At 44.2% G+C, this 21419-nt stretch overlaps 1 protein-coding gene across 9 annotated transcripts in view; it reads left to right on the forward strand.

Annotated features, from left to right (window-relative positions):
* The window catches only part of NTNG2 (netrin G2), a 136396-nt gene that overhangs the window by 52511 nt on the left and 62466 nt on the right, over positions 1–21419 (forward strand). For all 9 annotated transcript variants that reach the window (XM_061603834.1, XM_061603832.1, XM_061603840.1 and 6 more), the window contains one exon: positions 882–2032. In XM_061603834.1, the coding sequence (XP_061459818.1) occupies positions 1820–2032 (213 nt within the window). In that variant the 5' untranslated portion in view covers positions 882–1819. The remainder of the gene's footprint in view (positions 1–881; positions 2033–21419) is intronic.

The following is a 21419-nucleotide window of genomic DNA, read 5'->3' on the forward strand; positions in this document are numbered from 1 at the left end:
CATGTCTTGATTAGGTTAGCTTTCAGCCTAGAGGGGAGGGAATAAGTATACAGCTTGCCCCCCCCATGTATATGCAGATGTAACTGAGGATCTTACATCAAAACTGCATATTGAGCAAGAAGGAAATGCTGTATGTCTGATTCAAGTGGTCTTTTCATGGGGTGAGAAGCTGTAGAAGGAAAGGGGGGAAGGTTTATTCTGCAATTGAGATTTTCTTAAAACACCACTGTACTTTGCAGAATCTGCAGTGGGATTTTGTGTGTGTGTGGGGGGAGCAGTTTCAGCGTTGGCTTTGCCATGTGAGTGTTCATATGTGCATTTGCTCTTAGTCATTTTGATTTATGATCGAGGGATTTTTGGTTGTCGTTTTATTTTTTTATAATAGCTCTATTGGAAAGGGAGTAGGCAAGACTGCAGAGATGTTGGATTAAACTCCAGTGAACACTGGGAGAGGTCACTGCTCTTTGTGTATTAGGAGAGCCTTAAATGTGATTAGTCCTTCAGATTGTTTTTTATTAAATTTCATTGTCCAAATAAATCCTCTACATGGAGGCTGAACTGTGTTTCCAGTTGTCTGGCTGTATTATTTATTTGCCTTGGCTCTTTAGGACTTATCCATTTGCTTGTCTAGCCTCCATGGCTAGTCCTGACTGTTCACTGTCCATTCTCCTTTTCCTTTAGGAACTGTTATTTTCTTGGGTGGGTTTTTGTTTGTTTGTCTGTTGATAATAGCACAGGTGTGATTATTCAGAGAAAAGTCTTTGCATAACTCTCAGGTGGTGTCCACATCCATTTGCTTGGGAGTTATGGTTCCCCTTAAAACATTCTGTGGGGAAACTCCCTTTTGCTGATGTGACTTTTTAAAATGTTTTTTGTTTCAGGTATTGTTTGTGAAGGAGTTAGCTGTTTTCTCCTTATAGTTCTCAAGGAGAAGAAAAAAAGAACTCAGGAATATCCTCACTCTGTAGCTGGAAGTTTGGATACTTTACATTTTAAAGTTGCTGGAAGCCAACAGTAGTTCCCTATGAGTGCCTCCCTTCTCTTGAAAGAAGACAAAAACACATAAAAAACATCTATTTTTAAAAAGTAAAATGGTTCCATCTCCATGAACAGCAGACAAGAATTGCCAAGTCAAGCTTCTGTTAAACCACCACACACTTATTGTCAAGGAAATTGTATTCCCAAAGATTTGATTATTACCTTTCCATGTTCCACATCATGCTACAATGCTATCTTTTTATATATATATTTTCTTAAAAATAAAACATAAAATGTTAAAGCTTCAAAGCACTTTAGAAAGCTTCACATTATAGCAAAAGAAAAGATTGAAGATAACTTGATCTAGCCCTCAACTGCATTGCTTCTTCAGTTCCTCCAGCTATCTGCATCCTCAGCTGATCAAATTTCATCAAAGAATCAGAACTTGATCGTTCTATTGATTGACTGAGAAGAGTCACCTCTAGATATTTTCACACTGATTTGGAAGATCATTTACACACACACACACACACACACACAATGAAGTTAAGGAAGACTTTTGATGACTGACTGGCAGGCTTGGAAAAGCTTGCCCATATTCTCTGAACAAGATCATCTACGAACGTGGCATCTGTAACAGACTTTCCCCTTGCCTAAACACGCACTTCAAGCTGGAAAACTGCAGTTGTTATTACCTTGACCTCTGAAGCGTTTGCTATTTGTATTAGATGCGGAATTTCTATGCTGATCCTGAGAGCCTCCCCTAGGGCAACATTTGCCTTTCTCAAGATTTTAAGCATCTCCTCTGCCCAGGAACCTTGCGCTTAGTCACACGGCTGCCATGCTGCACCACGCTGCTTTCTTATTGCGCTGCCTCCCACTAGTCATGGGACAGTATGACATTTGCAAATCCTGGGTGACCACAGACAATGGGCCAATGTGGGAATTTTATGCCTGCCAACCAAGGGCCATGCCCATGAAGGAATATGCAACTGTGCGAGTGGAGCCACCGGGAATTACTTGCGGAAACCCCCCTCAGAAATTTTGCACTCATGTAAGTGGAAGGGTTTTATTTATTTATTTTCAGGGTGAGTCTAGCAAGAGCTGTCAAAGTGAAACCGACCTGTGATGAAGATGTTCAAGATGGAGACTGGCACGATTGTGTGAAGAGGGGAGTGGAAGTCAAGATACTGGGTTGGAGCCAACTACATCCTACTCAGCATAGACCCATTCCAATGAGTAGCCCTAATTTAGTAATGTCCGTCACTTTCAATGGATCTACTCTGAGTTGGACTAGCACTAGATGCAACCCATTCATTTTTTTTGGAAGGGACCATGACTGAGAGATGCAGCACATGCTTTGCATGCAGAAGGTCCCATGTTCAATAGGTATCTGTCTTGTAATGAGTCAGAGCATTTGGCCCTCTAGCTCAATATTGTCACCACTGACTGGCAGCCTCTACAGGTTTTCAGACGGGTCTCTCCCAGCCCTACCTGGAGTTGCCATTGGGGATTGAATTTGGGGCCTTCTGCATGCAGTGCAGGTGCTCTACCACTGAGCTATCCTTTAAATAGGAAAACAGGAAGCTGCCTTGGTCCATCTAGCTCAGTATTGCCTTCACTGACTGGTAGCTATTCTCCGGGGTTTCAGACAGAGGCCTCTCCCAGGCCTATCTGGAGATGCCATTGGAGATTGAACCTGAGAGTTTCTGCATGCAAAGCAGATGCATTGTCGCTGAGCTATGGCCCTTCCCTCCCCCCCCCGAATGGTATCTCCAGGTACAGCTGGGAATGACCCCTGCCTGAAATCCTAGAGAGCAGCTGCCAGTCATTGTAGACAATACTAAGCCATATGGACCATCTTCTTATGTTCAAAAGATACAAGATGGTCCATTAAAATAAGTGGAGGATAAATGGTTCTTTTTTAAAACATATTTATTTGTATTTCATAGGCCTTTCAAACTAGTGACATTTGGACAAGAGGGAGGGCTGCAGCTCATTGGTGGATCATGTGTTTCCCTGAAGATGATGAATGACATACTTGATAGGGATGACATCTTCTACTGGAAGAAGGAGGCACCATCCCTGTCTGGAATGCCATTCATCATCCTTAGTAAACAGAAATTCACGGTCAGACAGATTTACATTTTTGCAGGCTGAGGTCCTAGCTTCAAACCCTTAAGATCTCCAAGTTATGGGGAAGAGTTTTCTCTGCCTGAGAAGGTCTGGGGAACCACTGTCAATCAGTGTAAGCAACAATGAGCTAGATGAACCAATGATCTGACTTGGTATAAGGAAATTTTCCATTTTTGTTCTTGATGCTCTTCCTGTCATCACAGCTTAACCTGATTATCCATGTGGTACTCCTGAGTCTAATTCTGTGTGACCTTGGCCAAAGTCATCAGGGCCTTCATTACAGAGACTGCTGAAAGTGTCACCAATGCTAACTATATTATCTGAGTATGGGAACATGCACTGAATGATAGAGGGAGATAAAATAGGTAGATGTGGTTTTTCACTAGTGCTGTTGAATCATCCTGCATGGGTGGGAGTCTACCATGTTATGGAAAAGCATGAGGGTTTTGCACATGCACACCGCAAACATTCTGTCCTAAGAGTGATTCCTGAATGGCAGGCAGATGAACAGATCTGAACAGTGGGACACAATCTGTGAGGAATTTCTCCCACATGAGCCCCATTCAAAAAAAATAGGAGTACTCTTGTGCAGCTCCTGTCCATTTCAATTGCCAGGGATGTGGATGCTGCAAAATAATTTCCCCATGGATTGTGTCCCAAGTTAATTTGCATGGAGAGGGGAAAAGTGATATTTGGATTCCCCACCTCTGGGCACCAGGATGTCCTCAGCCAGCTTTGACTCCACTTAGGTACAACCTAAGCGAAATGGTACTTGAGGGTGAGAGTGCTGCCTTGCATAACTTAAGGCACAAAGTTAATGATCATCCTTAGATCAAAGGTAGAACTCAGAAAAACCTAAAGGTCAGTTTTAGATCTCATTATCGGCTTGGGCATGCTGAATAATGGATGCAGGGGAGCATTAAGGGCAGTTTTTTTTTCTTCTTTAAAAAAGAGAATTTATTGAACACCAGACCCGTGTCTTTGTTGCCAAGCATTAAGAATCAGTGTTCGAAGTACTTGACATTTATTGGCCATAATTACAGGCTGAGAGAAAAAAAAAGATGAAGATTTAATTTGGCTTGCCAGATTTAATTTGGCTTGCCAGATTTCAGCCCCAGAATCTGTTTTCAGTGTTGTTTGTGGCTGAGCTTTGGAGAAGAAGTAGTAACTGCAGAAAGAGCATCTAAACATGTGCAGAGTGTAATTCTGTCTCTTAAGAAGAGCCCAGCTGGATCAGCCCATCTAGTCCACTGTCCTGTTCTCACACTGGCCAACCAGATGCCCATGGGAAGCCCACAAGCAGGACCTGAGTGCAAGAGTACTCTCCCTTCCTGCAGTTTCTACCAACTGGTATTCGGAAACATAGTGCCTCCGACTATGGAGGCATTGTGCAACCATCATGGCTAGTAGACACTGATAGTCTTATCCTTGATGCATTTGTCTAATCCTCTTTTAAATTCATCCAAGTTGGTGGCCATCACTGCCTCTTGTGGGAGCAAATGCATAGTTTAACTATGCACTTTTGTCTGTCCTGACTCTTCCAACTTTCAGCATCACTGGATGTCCACGAGTTCTCTAGTGTTATGAGAGAGGGAGAAAAACTTCTCTCTATCTACTCTCCCCATGCCATGCATAATTTTATACACTTCTGTCATGTCACCTCGTACTTGCCTTTTCTCTAAACTAAAAAGCTCCAAATGCTGCAACCTAGGGGAGTTACTTCATCTCCTTGATCATTTGGTTGCTGGAGAATCTTCATAAGCATATGTCAAGAAGCCGAAGTAAAGCCCCCCTCCAAACATTCTTTTTATTGTACATTGATGATGATTTGTGCTCATGATGCCACCCTTGGAAGCTTGGGATGGGTGTGGCAGTGGTGGCCTGGGAGAGGGCATTCTCTGTGTCAGCCGCTATGCTGGTCTCCAGTTCAGGCATCACTGCTGCTGAGTCCTGCCACTGGTTGTGTGGGGCCACCATAGTTTCAGTTAAATAATAGGCACTGAAGCCAGTAGTGGTCAATGGGATCAGATGCCACTGGGGAATTGGGAAATGGGGAACCCAAAATTCCCTGTCATTATTCTGCTGGCCACTAGTTGGCTGCTAACCAGAAGGTAGAGAGGGAAGGGTGAGGTCAGTCTGGTGCAAATGCATTGGCTAAGCCAATCCAGTGCTCCTGCTGATGCGTTTGCACCACAACAACCTTGCTCCTCCTCTACCTCCTAGTAGGCAGCAGCAAAGTGGCTGGCTGGAGGTCAGGGGAGTGCTGCCATCCTACCATGCCTGACAGCTACTGTGTGTGCCGTGTGCCAAGATGCTGACAAATTGGCACCTTGCTCTCCTTTAATTCTGGGTTAGATGGGTTGGGTGGGGAGGTGATAAGTGGGATCTGCAAGAAAATGTTGTGGTATATCTTCACTCAATAGGAGGAGTGCTCCTGTTCAGGGTTGCTGCCATGCCTTCCTCTGGGATATTATAACCTGTTAGGGACTTCACATTCCCTGTTCCCTTGTTTTTCTTTTCCACTTAAGGTTCATCATCCTTTTATTTGTATGCTGTCTTTTCACACAAAAAATGTGCTCAAAGCAGCTTACAAATGAGGACTGAGTATGTTCAGTGCACATCAGGAGTCACAGAATATGTTTTGGTTCTGAACAGAGCTTGGAAAAGTTACTTTTTTGAACTACAGCTCCCATCAGCCTAATCCAGTGGCCATGTTGCCTAGGGCTGATGGGGGTTGTAGTTCAAAAAAGTAACTTTTCCAAGCTCTGGTTCTGAATAAGAACATAAGCAGAGACCTGCTGGATCAGGCCAAAGGCTTATCTAGTCCAGCATCCTGTTCTCACAGTGTTCAACCAGATGCCTCTGGGAAGCCTGCAAGGAGGATTTGAGTAGAATAGCAACTCTTGTGATTTCCAGCAACTGGTATTCAGAGGCATAATTCTATATAAACACTGTACAGCCATCATGGCGAGTAGTCACTGATAGCTTTATATAAGTTTTTTTTGTGTCTTGTTGTTAGCTACCTTGGCAGTCATGTAAAGGAAAAAGGAAAAATACAATTTGCTTCCAAGCCCAATTCAAGGTGCTTATGTTAACACAGGAAGCCCTAAATAACATGAGCCTCACCCCACATATTTAAAGGAGCATCTGTTCCCGCATAGCCTTGACTGAATGTGAAAATCAGCAGGGCAGTCCCTGATGTTGAGGCCACTGCCCTTTGAGGCCTGAGTGATGATTGCCCATAGGAGGGCCTTCTCTATGGTGGCCACTCAATTATAGAACTCCCCTCAGAGGTGCACCTGGAACTGTCATTGCTCTTATTTCTTTGGTTAGCTAAGAACTGGGATGGACAAATATGTCACTTCAGAGTTACTCACTTTTCCAGCCTTAAATTCAGTTCTCCACATTCCTGGAGTAATTTGCAAATGTTCATCAGCATTTTAGCACAAGTTTCTCCTAATAAAAACTTTTTTGTATGCAGTTTTAACTTATATACACATTTTTTGCAAGGAAATTTATTTTCGTATGTTATTTTCATTAATATATGCATTTTTAGGCACACTATCCCCTAATATATATATATTTGTACACATTGGTTGGGGAACAGTATTGCAAAATTCGGAGAAGTACAAAGTTTGAAGGATGGCTGTGTCTTTTTGTATATTGGTTCAAGAAGTGTGAATTTAGGTAAGTTTCTCATAAAAATGCAAACAAAATTGAATTTCTCTTCCATTCTTAATGAAGATGCAGCTCTTCCCCAAGGCTTTTGGTAGCAGATGAGTTCATTTTAGATAAGGTTGTTCCTCCCTAGCCCAAGACATACAACTCTGCACTGTAGAAATCTTTGTGTTGTTTTAATTATGGCTAAGTGATGTTTTAATGTTATTTAATAGCTTTTTACTGGCTGTATATATATCCCACCGTGGGACCTTGTGGTGAAACAAACAAATATACACATTTTGAATAAATCAGAATGGCAAATTTTTCCAAATGGGGGCTTCACTTTCTGGTGGAAGGTGCGGTAAGGCTCATAAATAAAGTAAGGGCAAGTGTCTTGCAGCCTGCAGAGTGGAAGCTTAGATTTGCATTTCAAAATACCCAATTGTAAGTAGGCTTTGAAAGTGTGAAAGGGTTTTGTCTCTCCCCTTCCAACCTTGGCATGAAAGACATGAAAAGCAGGAATCAATCTGCTCTTGTACTTTTAAAAATCTTTAACATACTTTCCCCCTTAAATATTAATTGTTGCCTTTTATTCCACATGGTGCAAAGCTCAGTGGGGGGCATTGATTTATCATCCACAAATCTTGCTTTGTTTAAAGGGTCAAAAAAAGGAACAGCCAAAAGAATAGAGCCAGAGCCCTGTGGTTGCACAATCTTACAACTAAGGTGAGCCAAACATACACACTCACACGGTAGCAAACTTCACCTGGGAGCATCTCTCCTCTCCCCATCTCAATAACTGCATTTGAAGAAGAGCCCTCAATAACAGGTTTTGCGTCAATACTTCAGGACCCCACACCTGTGTTGAAAGCTTGGGATTCAGTGCTCCCCTGCAGCGGATGGCAGAGCAGGGTGGAATGAGGTTGCTCACCTGGCTTCCCAATGTGTAGGTTGCTGCTGATAACCGAGAGGGAGAGGAGAGAGGCGGTGGGGAGGCTGGCACACCACAGGCGCAGCAGTGGGAGTGTTGGATGGGCTCCACCATTGCACCCACATTGTGCCGCCCTCCCCACTGCCTTGCACCTCCCCAGCTTGGTTACCAGCAGCAACCTCTGCATTGGGAAGCCAGGTAAGGAACATCACCCCACCTTGGTCTCCCTTGTCAGCCACTACTGATGCTCCCAATGTTTATTTTATTGCCAGTCTGCTTTGCAGTCTAACAAAAAAGCTCCTGCTTATATCCAGGATAGAGAAGCTGTGGCCCAACAGATGATGTTGAACTACAACTCCCATCAGCCCTGAACTTTGGCCACGCTGGCTGCAGGGGCTGATGGGAGCTGGAGTCTGACAACATCTGCTGAATCACACAGGCTCCACATCCCCAACTTATACCATCCACCTCATACATGAGATAAATGTAAGTTAGCACCCTGTGCTGTATGCATTGCTGGTGAAATTAGGACATCTGGGATGTGTCTGAGAGGGCGGCCTGTGAACTGAAGCACCCCACTCAGGTGTGTAGAATGTGCATGCCATGTGGTCCACCCAGGGTTGATGGGTGGGTTCCTCACACCAGCTTTGTCCCCAAGTAAACTGCTGTGTTAACCACCTCATAGTAATAAATGTTTGATGGTAAAGAGATTTGCTTGAGGACATCATTGGGAGGCAGGTTAAACCTCCTAGTGACCTATGATCCCTGGAACAGGTGCTGCTACCCTGTCATGTTATTTTTTATTTATTTATTTTTAAAACTTATATACCGCCCGACTAGCAATAGCAATGTTCCAAAATTTTAGTTAATTTCCTTTGATCCATAGAACTTAGTGAGATCTGTTGATAGCTGATCTGTTTTCTACATTAGCACAACCCAATGTTAGGTGGGGAACCTAACATCTGGTAGCCAAACGTGGCCCTCCAGACCTCTCTATCTGGCCCTTGGGACTCTCCCCAGACCACACCTTCACCATCCTTGCTTCGCACTCTCCTTGACTGTTTTTGCTTGCATAGAATACGTCCTTGAACTCCATCTAAATGGCCCCTGGAAGGTTGCCCTGAAGGCAGTGTGGCCTTTGGGCCAAAGAAGATTCCCCATTCCTGGCATCCCTAGGTACCTTTTGTTGGTCACGCTAAAGTGTTATGGGCCCTGGAATGGGCTTCAGTACATGCAAACAGAACTTGCAACAGAATATTGCAATATATCCTTAACTCCTAACCAGACAGGTCCTGTTCAGGGTGCCAGCCAGCCAATATACCTTCCTCAGAGATACTATGTTGAAGAGCTTACAGTATCTCAACCACATCATTTCACCCTCCCTGCCCTTCCCTTCTGTTCTAACAGAAACTCAACATTGCATGGCTCATGAAGGCCAGTGAGCATGCTCAGTCCTCTCAGGGCAATTTGGGGGAAGTATCCCCTTCTGAGTGTTTTTATTATTCTATTTCTTTATTTCTGTAAACTTCAAGGTTCCCCTGAGCATGCTGATATTTCTGTCTTGTTTTCTCAGTTGCCCCATTTTTGTATTCATTTTTTATCATCACAGGAGCACAGAGTTTGCTGTTGGAAGGAATGATAAGATTCCAGTCTTCAAAGTGACTTGTGAGCAATGAGCACTTTTAGGCCTCCAAGGGGAACCTTCATGGTCCCATATAATCAACACCCCAAACAGCAAACCTTTCTGGGTGGGATTTGAAAACTGGGGTGGGATGGGCTGTAGCGATTGCCTAAAGACTTGGAGAGGTGGAAAATTCCTCTGAGTGCTGACCTTCCAAGTTCTGGAGCCAATTCTATTCACATCTGGCTGCTCTTTCCACTCCACGGCACATACTTGCTGCTTATTAACGCTGAGGGTTTTGTTTTCACAGTTCTTGAACTTCTTCTTGTTCCTGTCAATGCCCTTCAGGCAGGGACACTTTAAAAATGAATTGTAAATTTCACATAAGATGAGAAGGAGGGAGGGAGAGAAAGAGAAAGTCAGACAACAAATCATATGTGTCTGTGATTGAAAATGGATAGGAAACCATTCACCAAAAATGCCTGTGCAAATGTGTCAAGTTAATGGCATGACTAAAATAAAAGAACTTTTATGTGCAGGCGTGCCCAACTTGCATAACTTTAGACCCATTGCAGAATTCCACTTTTCTTGGCACATAATTTTAATGTGTTTATTTATTGTACCGGGGGGGGGAGGGCAGGCCCTGAGCCCACAGTCCATCTTTTCATTAAAGTCTGTTTGCATTTGTTTGGGTGCAAACAAATCTCTCATCCCTTGTGCAGATGGTGCTTCTTTGATGCAGAGATGGAGCTCTTAGCATTATTGATGGGCTGGAGGGGCAGGGGAGTATTCTGATGGTGTCAGCAAGCTCTGTTTTACCAGCAAATGGAGGCTGTTAATTTTGGCACCAGGGTTTGGAAGGGGCTGGAAGGAAGGGAGGGAAGGGAAGTAGTGGGGGGGGTGGCAGCAGCGCAGGCATTTATTTATTTATTTATTTATTTACATTTCAGTGATACTCTTCAGCTGAATTTGATTCTACTTTTTTAAAAAAATGTTGGCTAATTTTGCCCAAATAGCGTTACAGTGCTTTTGCGCCATTTCTTGTTGGTTTTTGTTTTATATGCTTGTTTCTGGAGGGTTGGGTTGTTTTTTCCTGCTCGAAACACAGCAGTAATGTGCAAGTGGATCGGAGCTCCCAATCGGGTCTCTCTCTCTCTCTCTCTCTCTCTCTCTCTCTCTCTCTCTCTCTCTGTGTGTGTGTGTGTGTGTGTGTGTGTACTAAGGCTGTGAATGGGCCCCCCAGTCCAATTTGGGGTCTGATCTAGTGCTTCGGAGTGGCTCCAATCCAACCTGGGATGATCCAGGGCTGACCCAGAACCAGGCCCCAAACCTTTTCGCCTGTTAGGAGGGTGACACGCGTCTCCTTTTCTTCCCCCCCCCCCACTGACTGCATGGTTAATCAGGGTTTAAAATGCATGCTGCCTGCATGTTTCCTTCTCCCCCATCTCCTCACCGTCACACCATCCCCATTTTTGACAGACCTGTATTACTCCAGGTGAACTAGGGATGGGCAAGAATTCTGGTTCAGTTTGCATTTCAAGCCAAATCTATCAAATCTGCACTTTCCAAAACAATATGAGACCCAAAACACAGCCACACTTCCAAATTCGTTGAATTTTTCAGTGCAGTTCACCAACCAAACCATGGTTACAAAAATAGACGTTAGGGGAAAGGGTGCATAAAAATTAATATATGAGTGAAAATAAAATGCAATATATGATGAGAAATAACATGGAAAAATATGTGCATTAGTCAAAACTGCCTACAAAAATGTGCTTATTAGAGAAATTCACACTAAAATGCTGGAGAATTTTCATGAGGATTTAAAAAATATTCTCAAATTGCTGCAGAAATGTGGAGAACAAAATTTAAGATTGGACAAATGAGAAACAGAGAACCAAAATAGACAGATCTTTCCTTCCCTAGTGGAACTAATCTGACCCGTGGCGATCCAGGGCTGCCAGAACTGGCATGATTTGGTTCAGGAGATGGGATCCAGTAGACAACCTCTGTGTGAACTCTACCAGGAATATGGCTTTCTGGGCAAAGGTTGCCCACTTTTGGCCACTACACCCACTTTTGCTTTGGGCTCTTTCTACCATTGGCAGGTGACCTCCAAAAGGTTGGCCATGAGGAAATGCAGCCTTTGGGCTGAAAAAGATTCCCCTGATGTAAATCAAGAGGTGGGCATGAGCTGGAAGAAATGGTCTCAAATGGATCTATATCAGCTCTGAAGAAAGAGTGTTTGAGTCTGAATTAGTTGGAAGGCAACTTATTATGCATCTGTCTGAGTGAGCAAAATGTTGTGTGACTGCTTTAACCTGGCAAGGAGGGAAGTCCACTAATGGTTGATTTCTTCAAAGAGTTTCGATCCTGCTCTTAAATCCTAGGTCTGTGGAAGTGGACTGTGGCCAAGTGAGGAAAACATGCTGCACATCACATTTGAAGCTACTCTCTTCTTTAATATTACTTCACGTTTGAAGGCTTTGAAGCAGTAACCCTTTGGGGAAAGGATGTGGAGTATAGATGGGGAACCTCAGGCCTTGGGACCAAATACAGCCCTCCAGGTCTCTCTAGCTGGCCTTTGGGACTGTCCCCAAGCCACACTCCCTCTTCCCAGGCCACACCCTTTACAAGCCCTGCTTGGCATCTTCCTTGCTTTTGCCCAGCGGGAGGATGCCTCAGAACTCTTCCAACAAGCCTTTTAAGTAGAGATCCTTCCCAGTCTGCATCTGTATTGGGATGGTTTTTAAGATATATTTTTATTGTTTTATCTCTTGTCGTTTGCCACCATGGGCTTCTTTTGGGAGGAAGGACGGGATATAAATTGAATAAGTAATTATAACAATGCTTCTTGGTTGCCTGGATGGTGGATTGAGAGTGTGAGTGTGTGTAGAAACTAGCCTATAATATACAAAGGTAAAATTTGTATTTGTTGCATTGCCCACCATTGGCTAGTGGCTCTTGGAAAGGGCGCAGAAGGGAGTGCAGTTCCCCATCCCTGACGGAGCGCATATGCTTTGCTTGCAAAAAATCTCAGTTTCAATCTCCAGCTCCTCCAGGGAGGACTGGGAAAAGCCTCTACTCTGGAGAGCAAGGACTCACTAGTGTAGATCAGCCTCCCTTGATCTGGTGCCCTCCAGATTGTTTTGGACTACAACTCCCATCAGCCCCAGCCAGCAAGGAAGCTACTTGCATTCAAACCTGTATTACAATCAGCACCATTTACATTCTGCTGCAATTCAGTTTCTGCCAAAGACTGCATTATTAGTTTTGCTGTCTGCTATTTAATTATATAATGCACGTAACTTAAATTCATTAAAGTATCAAGGAAACATCAAAACAATGCAAAAAACCCAAAACACAAATTTCATATCATTTGCGGACTTAAAAATGACAATGTGAGTGAATTCCAGTCACATTTCCTTGACTGATTTCCGTTTCTGACCACACAAACTGCAGCAATTTCCACTTCCGTCAGAATTCTCTGACATCCTTAGTGATGGGAGCTGATGAACTCACAGATCCTTCCCTGTAACCACTGCACTCTGGTGGTGTCTACATAATGCAGTACATGTAATCACATGGCCTGTATTCCATGACCAGTGTTGCTGGTTATGATGGTACCTGTGATGGCACCCTCCCAGCCACCCTGGGTCCTGTGCTTCATAGGTAGCTGTTTCTGGAGTTCTCCTTTCTCATATCTCTCAACTCTTGGAGACCTATTGGGATCTCCCCTGCTAATATATATTAATAAGATAAAACCACTGCCTGACATTTGCAGTAAACTTTGGTGTATTGAACTAAGCTCTCCTGACACATTTCCGGGTCACAAATCACCCTGTCAAATTTTAGGCCCCGATTCAACACTTTTTCAAGGGAGGAGTCCCAATTTGGATTTGTTTCAGGAGAGTTGTGTGACTGACTGAACTTGCCAAAAATTCTACTGATTGAAGATCAACTTTGTATGGACTCTACCATGTTACAAAACCAAACATAGCTGTATTGGGGACACCCCTCACAATCTGATGTATTTGACAGGTGCAAGCAGGTTCTTTCTGCACTGCACCTTAACAGTGATTCCTGTATAAAAGGTAGGGGCCTTAGCAGTTGTCAGGGCTGTGCATTTCAAGCTGTCTTGCCAGGGAAGAGGCACTGACTCCCCCCACCTTACTTCTTGTGTCACTGGAACAGCTAGTTGGATAAATAGCCTATTGTTAATTCAGGGCCAGACACAAGCTGCAGCCAGGGAAAGGGAAGATAAATTTGCTGAGTCAAAATCAGGCTGTCCACAGATTCCAACAGTATGCTGATATGATCTTTTCATATTTTCAGTCAGGGCAGCTTGTTGTGGAGGCTTGACTTGGGACCATTTCCAAATTTCCTGTGACATGAGCATGCGTGTGTGTGAATGTATGTGCAAGTACACGTAATGTGCATATGCACACCCAATTCCCAATCACCCAAATACCAGTTTTATTGTTTATTTTTGAATTTGCATCCCATCTTTCCTCTAAGGAGCTTAAGGCAGCGAACATGATCTCTTCTGCCTTGTCCCTGATTTTATCCTCACAGCAACCCTGTGAGTTAGGTTTAAGTTACTGTCTCAAGATCACCCCACTGAGGTGTCCAGTGCGACGTGTGCTCCAACTTCTTGGGAACGTTTCAGTTGATGCGGCCTGATGACGCGGACAAGGTGCTTGTGATGATGCAGCCAGCAACGTGTCCTCTCAACCCTTGCCCTTCTTGGCTTATTAAAGCTTGCCGAGAGAGTTTGGCCGAGGGGATCCACGGTATGGTCAATGCATCATTGCGGGAGGGAGTGGTTCCAGCCAACCTGAAAGAGGCGGTGATCTGACCACTCCTGAAAAAGCTCACCCTGGACCCATTGGTTTGCAACAATTACTGGCCGGTCACAAATACCCCCTTCTTAGGGAAAGTGATTGAGAGGGTTGTGGCACAGCAATTGCAAGTACTCTTGGATGAAACAGATTATCTTGACACATTCAAGTCTGGGTTCAGGCCTGGTTATGGGACTGAATCGACCTTGGTCGCACTGATGGATGACCTTTATCAGGAGAAGAACAGGGAGAGTGTGACCCTGTTACTCTTACTTGATCTCTCAGTGGCTTTTGATACCAGTGACCATGTATCCTTCTGGGCCGACTTGGTGAGACGGGTATTGGAGGCACTGTTTTACAGTGGTTGTAATCCTATCTCCAAGGTCATTTTCAGAGAATAGCTTTGGGTTATTGTCTTTCGGCCTCCGGCAGATGTGCTGTGGGGTGCCGCAGGGTACCATATTGTCTTCCATGTTGTTTAACATCTATAGGAAGCCCTTGGGAGCAGTCAACAGGAAATTTGGGGTGAGGTGTCAGCAGTACGCTGACAATACCCAGCTCTGTTTCTCTGTAACATCTGAATAGGGAGAGGCTGTGCAAGCCCTGGACCGCTGCTTGGACTTGGTGGTGGGCTGGATGAGGGCCAATAAACTGAGTCTGAATCCTAGCAAGATGGAGACTTGCGGAGGCAAGACTGCTGACTGGGATAGGATTTCGCCAACATGTCACCCTGCTGCTGAAAGAATCGCACTGGCTGCCTATTAGCTACCAGGCTAAGTTCAAGGTTTTAGTTTTGGTGTACAGCTCCCTATACAGCTTAGAACCAGGATACCTGAAAGACTGTCTTCTCCCTTATATATCCAGTCGATCACTGTGCTGTGCAGGTGAGGGCCTCCTGCAGATATTATCTTATCAGGAGTTCTGTTCTGGACAACATAGGAAATGGCTCTTTAGTGTGGTGGCACCTACCCTTTGGAATTCCCTCCCCTTAAATATTAGACAGGCGCCATCTCTGTTATCTTTTTGACTTTCCTCTTTCAACAAGCCTTTTAAGTTGAGACCTTGTCCCAATCTGTGTCTGTGTTGGAATTGCTTTTTAATGTTCTTAAAACTTTTTTTTAAAATAGATGCTTATAAACCTTTTTTAAAAATACGTTTTAAAGCTTTTTTAAAAAAATGTTTTTAAAGATGTTTTCTTGTAATATATTTCAAAGTCTGTTTTTCTGATGTTTTAAAGTGTTTTAGTGCTTTTGTTTGCTGCCCTGGGAGGAAGGGCAGAATATAATCAAATAATGGTCCCAGGCACATAAGGCCAGCTCCCTGCTGAAGCTAAGCTGGGTCAGGTCTGGTCAGTGCATGGATGGGAGACCTCTTGGGAACCATACATAAGCCACCTTGGGTTTCATGAAAAAGAAAGGCAGGGTATAAATGTAATAAATAAATAAGGTCACCCAGGGAGCTTTACAGCTAAGTGGAGATTTGAACCTGGGTTTTCCGAGTTCAAGTTTGACACTCTAACTGAGGTGTGGCACCTTTCAGGTATTTTGGACTATCACTCCCATAATCCCCAGCCAAGCATGGCCAGTGGTCTGGGATGATGCGAGTTGTAGTCCAAAACATCTGAAGGAAGGGTATTAGGTTAGGGAAGGCTGTTCTAACCACTGCACTGCACTGGCTTTCAGTCTTGCCTCTCATCCCTAACCCCAACCAAAAGCCATAGGGATGGGCTGTAGCTCATTGAGAGTGCCCAGCTTCTGCATAGAAAAATTTAGAGTGCCCAAGTAAATGGGGAACTCTGTGTACTCTGAATTTCTGTATGCAGAACATGGACTCTCTCACTGAGCTGCAGCCTATCCCTAGGGCTTTTGGTCAGTGTTAGGGATGGAAGCAGTGGGCTGTGCATGTTTAAAGCCAAAATGCCCTGAGAGGCTTTAAAAATTTTCCCCCTTGGATGGAATCCCTGCCACCCCTTTCAGACAATCTCCACTTGCTCTTTGCTCACCTCCTTTACCCTGCCACTCCAATTTCTCCTCTTCTCTGTCCTACTCTTCCAATGCTCAAATTATCCAGGTCCTTTCTCCCCCTCTGTTTTCTTTTTTAATGTAATAAAATATTTATGTCAGCATCGTGAGTCCACTCTGCAAGGCCTGCAACTCTCAAGCAAAGGAGGCACACAAGCTTTTAAAGAGCAGGACACTTTCCCAACGTCCTAACCATTTTCTGATTCTCTGAATCAATAATGCACTTTGCTCTACATAGCATCATCTGGCTCACTGCTGTTGTGTTTCTTTCTCGTATGACCCGCTTGCTCATGTGTAAGTATGCACAGAAAAGTGGGTTATTCCTTTCAGTAGCGAGAGCCAGGTCCTTCCAAGGCTAGAAGGAAATAGCTGAGTGTAGGAGCCAAGAAGCTTAACCCTTAGATGCCCTCATTTTCAGTCAAGTGGTAGGAATCATTCCTGGAGAGAGAGAGAGATTTGCAAAAAGAGGAATCTGATCTCCCTTTCTGTAAGCTGGTCTCTGGCTACCTGGTTTGAAAAAGCAGACCCGATACCACTGAAGCTGGCTGGAAAGAGGAGAAAGTTAAGTCCCAGGAGAGCCTGAGCCATAAGGCTCAGTTCAGACAAAACCTAAGACATACGTGTATTACCCCCACATGGGAGAGAGATATTGGCAGGCTTGCAGAAGTAAAAAATAAATAAATTAGGAAAATAAAACCTAAGGAGCTAGCAACAACAACAGCAGCACTTTGCAGGTATTACCTCAGTAATTTCTGAAGCTGGTAAAGGCCAATACCAATATTGTTATTATCCTCATATGCTGGGGAATTAGAGAGAACAGCATTGTGGAGGCTAATAAATGACTTTGTAGCAGAGGTGAGATTGGTTGGTGCTGCAGTCCTCCTCCTTTCTTTGAAATTCACACTCACTCTAGGAGGATCAGAAATTTCTAAGGTGGACTAGGGGTGAAGTGAGGTTGCCACGGGGGTGCACATATTATGCACTTGTGCAGCTGAAGCCATATTAGACTATGATGTGATTACCCCTTTGCTACGAGGGAGGCTCTTTAAAATCACTCCTTGGAAGCTGGAGCTCTGTCTGTTGTGTGCTAGACACACCCAGCCCCAGTTGAAAGAGAAGATAATCTTCTTAGGAACACAATTTCCAGCCCAGAATGTCATTAACCCCTACCCCTCTCCTGTATAATATGCCTCTCTGCAGGGAGTTTGGATGCCACAGAGACATGCCAGCCTCAATACTTCTGGCCATTTTTTTCATTACGAAGATAAAAATGTAAATTGCCCAGTAAGGGTGAGCATTTATCAGAATGACATTTCCCCCCCTTGTGTAAATCACAGCATCTTTATGTTCAGGCTACACCAGGCACTGAGTTCATGGTTTAGTATCATTTCATTTCTTGGGAACGTTTCTGCATGGGGTGATGGTGGTAGGGAGAGAAGGCTATCATTGTTTTAGTGCTTTGTTTTTAAATGGAAATTCCCTAATAAGATTTTTTTTTAAAAGCCATTAGCATTAAAATAAAACCTTTTGCTTTAGTACACCAAGTGGTATGTAGTTGAAAATCTTGGGAGGGGAGGGAGGTCAAGAGGAAACAACATATTCATATCACCTTGGCTACATGACATTTTTTTTATCATGCGTTATTTTTGTGTAGTGTAAAACAAATACAACCAACTGCTATTTCTTACAAAAACACAACTGTTTTGTAAACAACAGGAAGCATAATGGCCAGCTGCAGCCATTCCTGGACTGGGATAGCTTGGCCTTAATAATCCATGCTCTGATAACCTCCTGTATAGATTACTGCAGGGATTGCTTACCTGGCGCCTGTGGGTGCCATGGTGCCCACAAATGCTTTTATTGGCACCTCCAGGAAGGGGGCCTAGACTCTGAGCTTTCATTTTAAACAAGTTAAGTCTTTAGCCCTTCTAGAAAGAAAGTTATGAAGCAAAATGTGCAGGTACCCTTCTAAGTGATTTCTGTCGAATGAGCCAGCCTGGCTGCTCCTGACTGTCAGTTTTAATCCAGTGAGTGAAGTCAGAGCTGTGGTTGATAAGTGAGTTGTTTGGATACCAGGCAGTAGGAACTCCGGGAGTCCAAAAGAGCTTTTGTTTTTCTCCTCCCCTGTAGTGCACTTTTCTGTCTTCCTTTCTAGTAGTCCTTAGAAGTTATTTCCTGTAAATACTATTACACAGTAAATGCAGGCGGATGTTAAAGAATCCCTTTCCCAAATGACAAATTCAAAACTTGAAAACTTTGCAAAGAGGCTTAGGCATTAGGGAAGAACAAGGTTCTTGTGCCTTTACCAGCTTTATCTCCACAATCAGGACCAGCAGATTTCCCTTGGTAAACATGTGAGTGTGTTTTGGGGGGTAGAGAAGTAGCAAGGATTCTGTACGATTCTCCCCTCTCTCTAGTCAGGGATAACATAAGTTGTCTAAGAAAGAGATAAGATAGCTGACCCTTTGCCCCATCTAGCTCTCTTGTCATCCTACCTCCTTACTCTACTGCACTTTCTCTACCTGTAAAATGAAAAGTAAATTATCCTGTGATGAGGGTATGTTTATAAAAGTGAAGCTTCATTCATTATAAAGTTTGTCCAAAAAAAAACATGGCTAAAGCTCCTGAAATCTTACTCATTTTGCACAGCTCTGGGGTTACTCAAGACTGCAAATACAAATGATATTATAAAAGTCCTCCAAGAACTGTGTGTGTGTGCACATTTTTTAAAAAAGAAAAAGATGGAGAGGTAGGGAAAGGAAGAAGAAACACCAGTTATTTCTCTATTTCTATCTACACACTACGCAAGGCCCAGGGGAATGTATGAGCTACATGATGTTCATAACAGTAAATCTGCTTTGGTTTGGGCCAAAGGAAGAAAAGGAAGGAGGAAGGGGGAGAAAGTGTTTTACCAAACAATCCCAGCTTATATGTTTACTAAGGCTTATTCATTTGGACTGTGGTGTCTCTTTCTGCTGATTCATGGCAACTGGAAAAGGAGCATCCCTGCAAACGCCTTGCCTTCAACCCCTGTGTTGCTGTAACATGACCTTGGACTCAAAGGACCTTTTGGTTAGGGAGCAATAGAGGAAACAAAAGGGGAGGGGGAGGTAAATAAGAGAGCAATCGATAGCCCCAAACCGGAGCAGAAGGACCCGGGGGGTGAGCCAGAATTCAGGCCCCCCTTTCCGCGGTCTTAATAATTCATTGCAGGCCTGACCTCTCTTACCAATAAACAGGAATGCCTTCCTGGTGAGAAAATTGTTTTCTACCCTTTGCTGTCTCTGTAACTTGTGCAAACAGAGATGAAGAGCAGGAGAAAGAACTAAATACTGAATGCAGAAAATCGCTGGAGGCTGGTTTATTAGGGGCAGTGCCCCACCAACCTCAGCCAGCCTTCGCCTGCCTGCCAGTCTGGGTGGGGTGGGGTGGTAGCACTAGCAGTCAGTTTCCTCCCCAATCTCAGTGTTGCCCTTGCAGAACTCAGCAGCAAGGAGGATGGCAGCTGAACCAAAACTGGTTGGCTCTGCCCGTCATTGGCCCTGGCTCCATCTCCTGACGGCCTCTCTGCCTTCTGCCCTGCCAGTCCCAATGGGCACCTGCCAAAATCCCAACAAAAATATTCCTCGTCTCTAAATGCTAATTGGCCAATAAAACCACCCTAATCTGAGGATGGTCCAGCAAGACTGCTTCCAGCTTTTGGAGTGGGATGTCGCACAAAGACAAGCCACAAGGCAAAGCATTGACCCAGACTGGCCTCACTAAATATAGTTCGACAATGCTTGGGAAGATCTTTTGCACAAAGATGATTAATTATCTTTACATCTCACCTTTTCTTCCAAGGTGCTCAATCTGGATTGCATGTTTCTCTCCTCCCCCCATTTTATCTTTACAACACCCTTATAAAGTAGGCTAGTCTGAGAGATAGTGTTTGGTTACCTGAGTGGTGTAGCGGTAAATTCTGAAGTGCAGGTGCTTCGTTACAGTCCACATGCCCATGCCTTTTCTAAGAAATATACAACAAAATCCAACTTTTCACCGACGCAGACTTTATGGCATCAATAGCAAGCCAGCTTTTTTTCTCACACACACACCAACCCACTTTGCTTAACATCCCCCTGATAAAGAGTCCTGATGGAGTCCTTTGTTTTCTTAGTATTTTGTGACATTTTTTGGTTGGTCACAATAAAAGGGACATTTTCAATATAAAAATGGCGCTTTATCCCATACATGCCAACATAAACTACCTCTTCTTTTGCTTAGCTTATTTGGTAGGTTTCTCTCTGAGAAAAGCTTGGCATCCAGGGAATTGGGAAGTAGAGCCCCATAAGAACATCAGAAGAACCCTGCTGGACCAGGCCACCAAATGGAAATGGACTGCCTTCAAGTCGATCCTGACTTATGGCGGCCCTACGAATAGCGTTTTCATGGTAAGCGGTGTTCAGAGGGGGTTTGCCATTGCCTCCCTCTGAGGCTGAGAGGCAGTGACTGGCCCAAGGTCACCCAGCGAGCTTCATGGCTGTGTGGGGATTTGAACCCTGGTCTCCCAGGTCGTAGTCTGACACTCCAGCATCCTGTTCTCACAGTGGCCAACCAGATGCCACAATGGGAAGCCATCAAGAGAAACCTGAAACAGCACTTTCCCCAATTATGATTCCCAGGAACTAGTCATCAGAGGCATACTGCCTCTGACAGTGTAGGTAGAACATAGCCATTGTGGCTAGTAGCCATTGATAGCCTTATCCTCTATCATAGCCGTATCTTCTGTGAAGGTGACAGCATGGTGGTGGTTTGTTCCTGCTCATCCCTGCAGGGTCAGCTAGTCAGCTGAGTGGCCAGGCGGGGATTTTAACCTGGGTTTCCACAACCTTAGTCCAGCACTAACCACACACCATCTCTCATCTCCTCCTTCTCAGCTGCCCACTTGGATGGAAATGGGAGGTCTGTCCTTCACACAGTTTCCTCCTGGTATTTGAGGGTGTGGGATCATGTCATAATGGAGAAACCGATACGTCTCTCTAGTGATTTCACAAACCCTGGCAGCTTTTGTTATGCCTTTATTCACTAATGAGAGAGAGAGAGAGAGAATTTAGCGCCAGGGCCACCTTGCTGGGTTGGGAAATTCAGTGAAATGGTCCCCCCCAAATTTGTCTACCCACAGATAGGTTGGAAAATTTTGTCAGGCTGTTTGCTCATAGCTCTAGTATCACTAATCTGTTCCCTCTGATTTC

Source organism: Rhineura floridana, chromosome 20, assembly GCF_030035675.1.
Source record: "Rhineura floridana isolate rRhiFlo1 chromosome 20, rRhiFlo1.hap2, whole genome shotgun sequence".
NCBI classification, from domain to species: domain Eukaryota; kingdom Metazoa; phylum Chordata; class Lepidosauria; order Squamata; family Rhineuridae; genus Rhineura; species Rhineura floridana.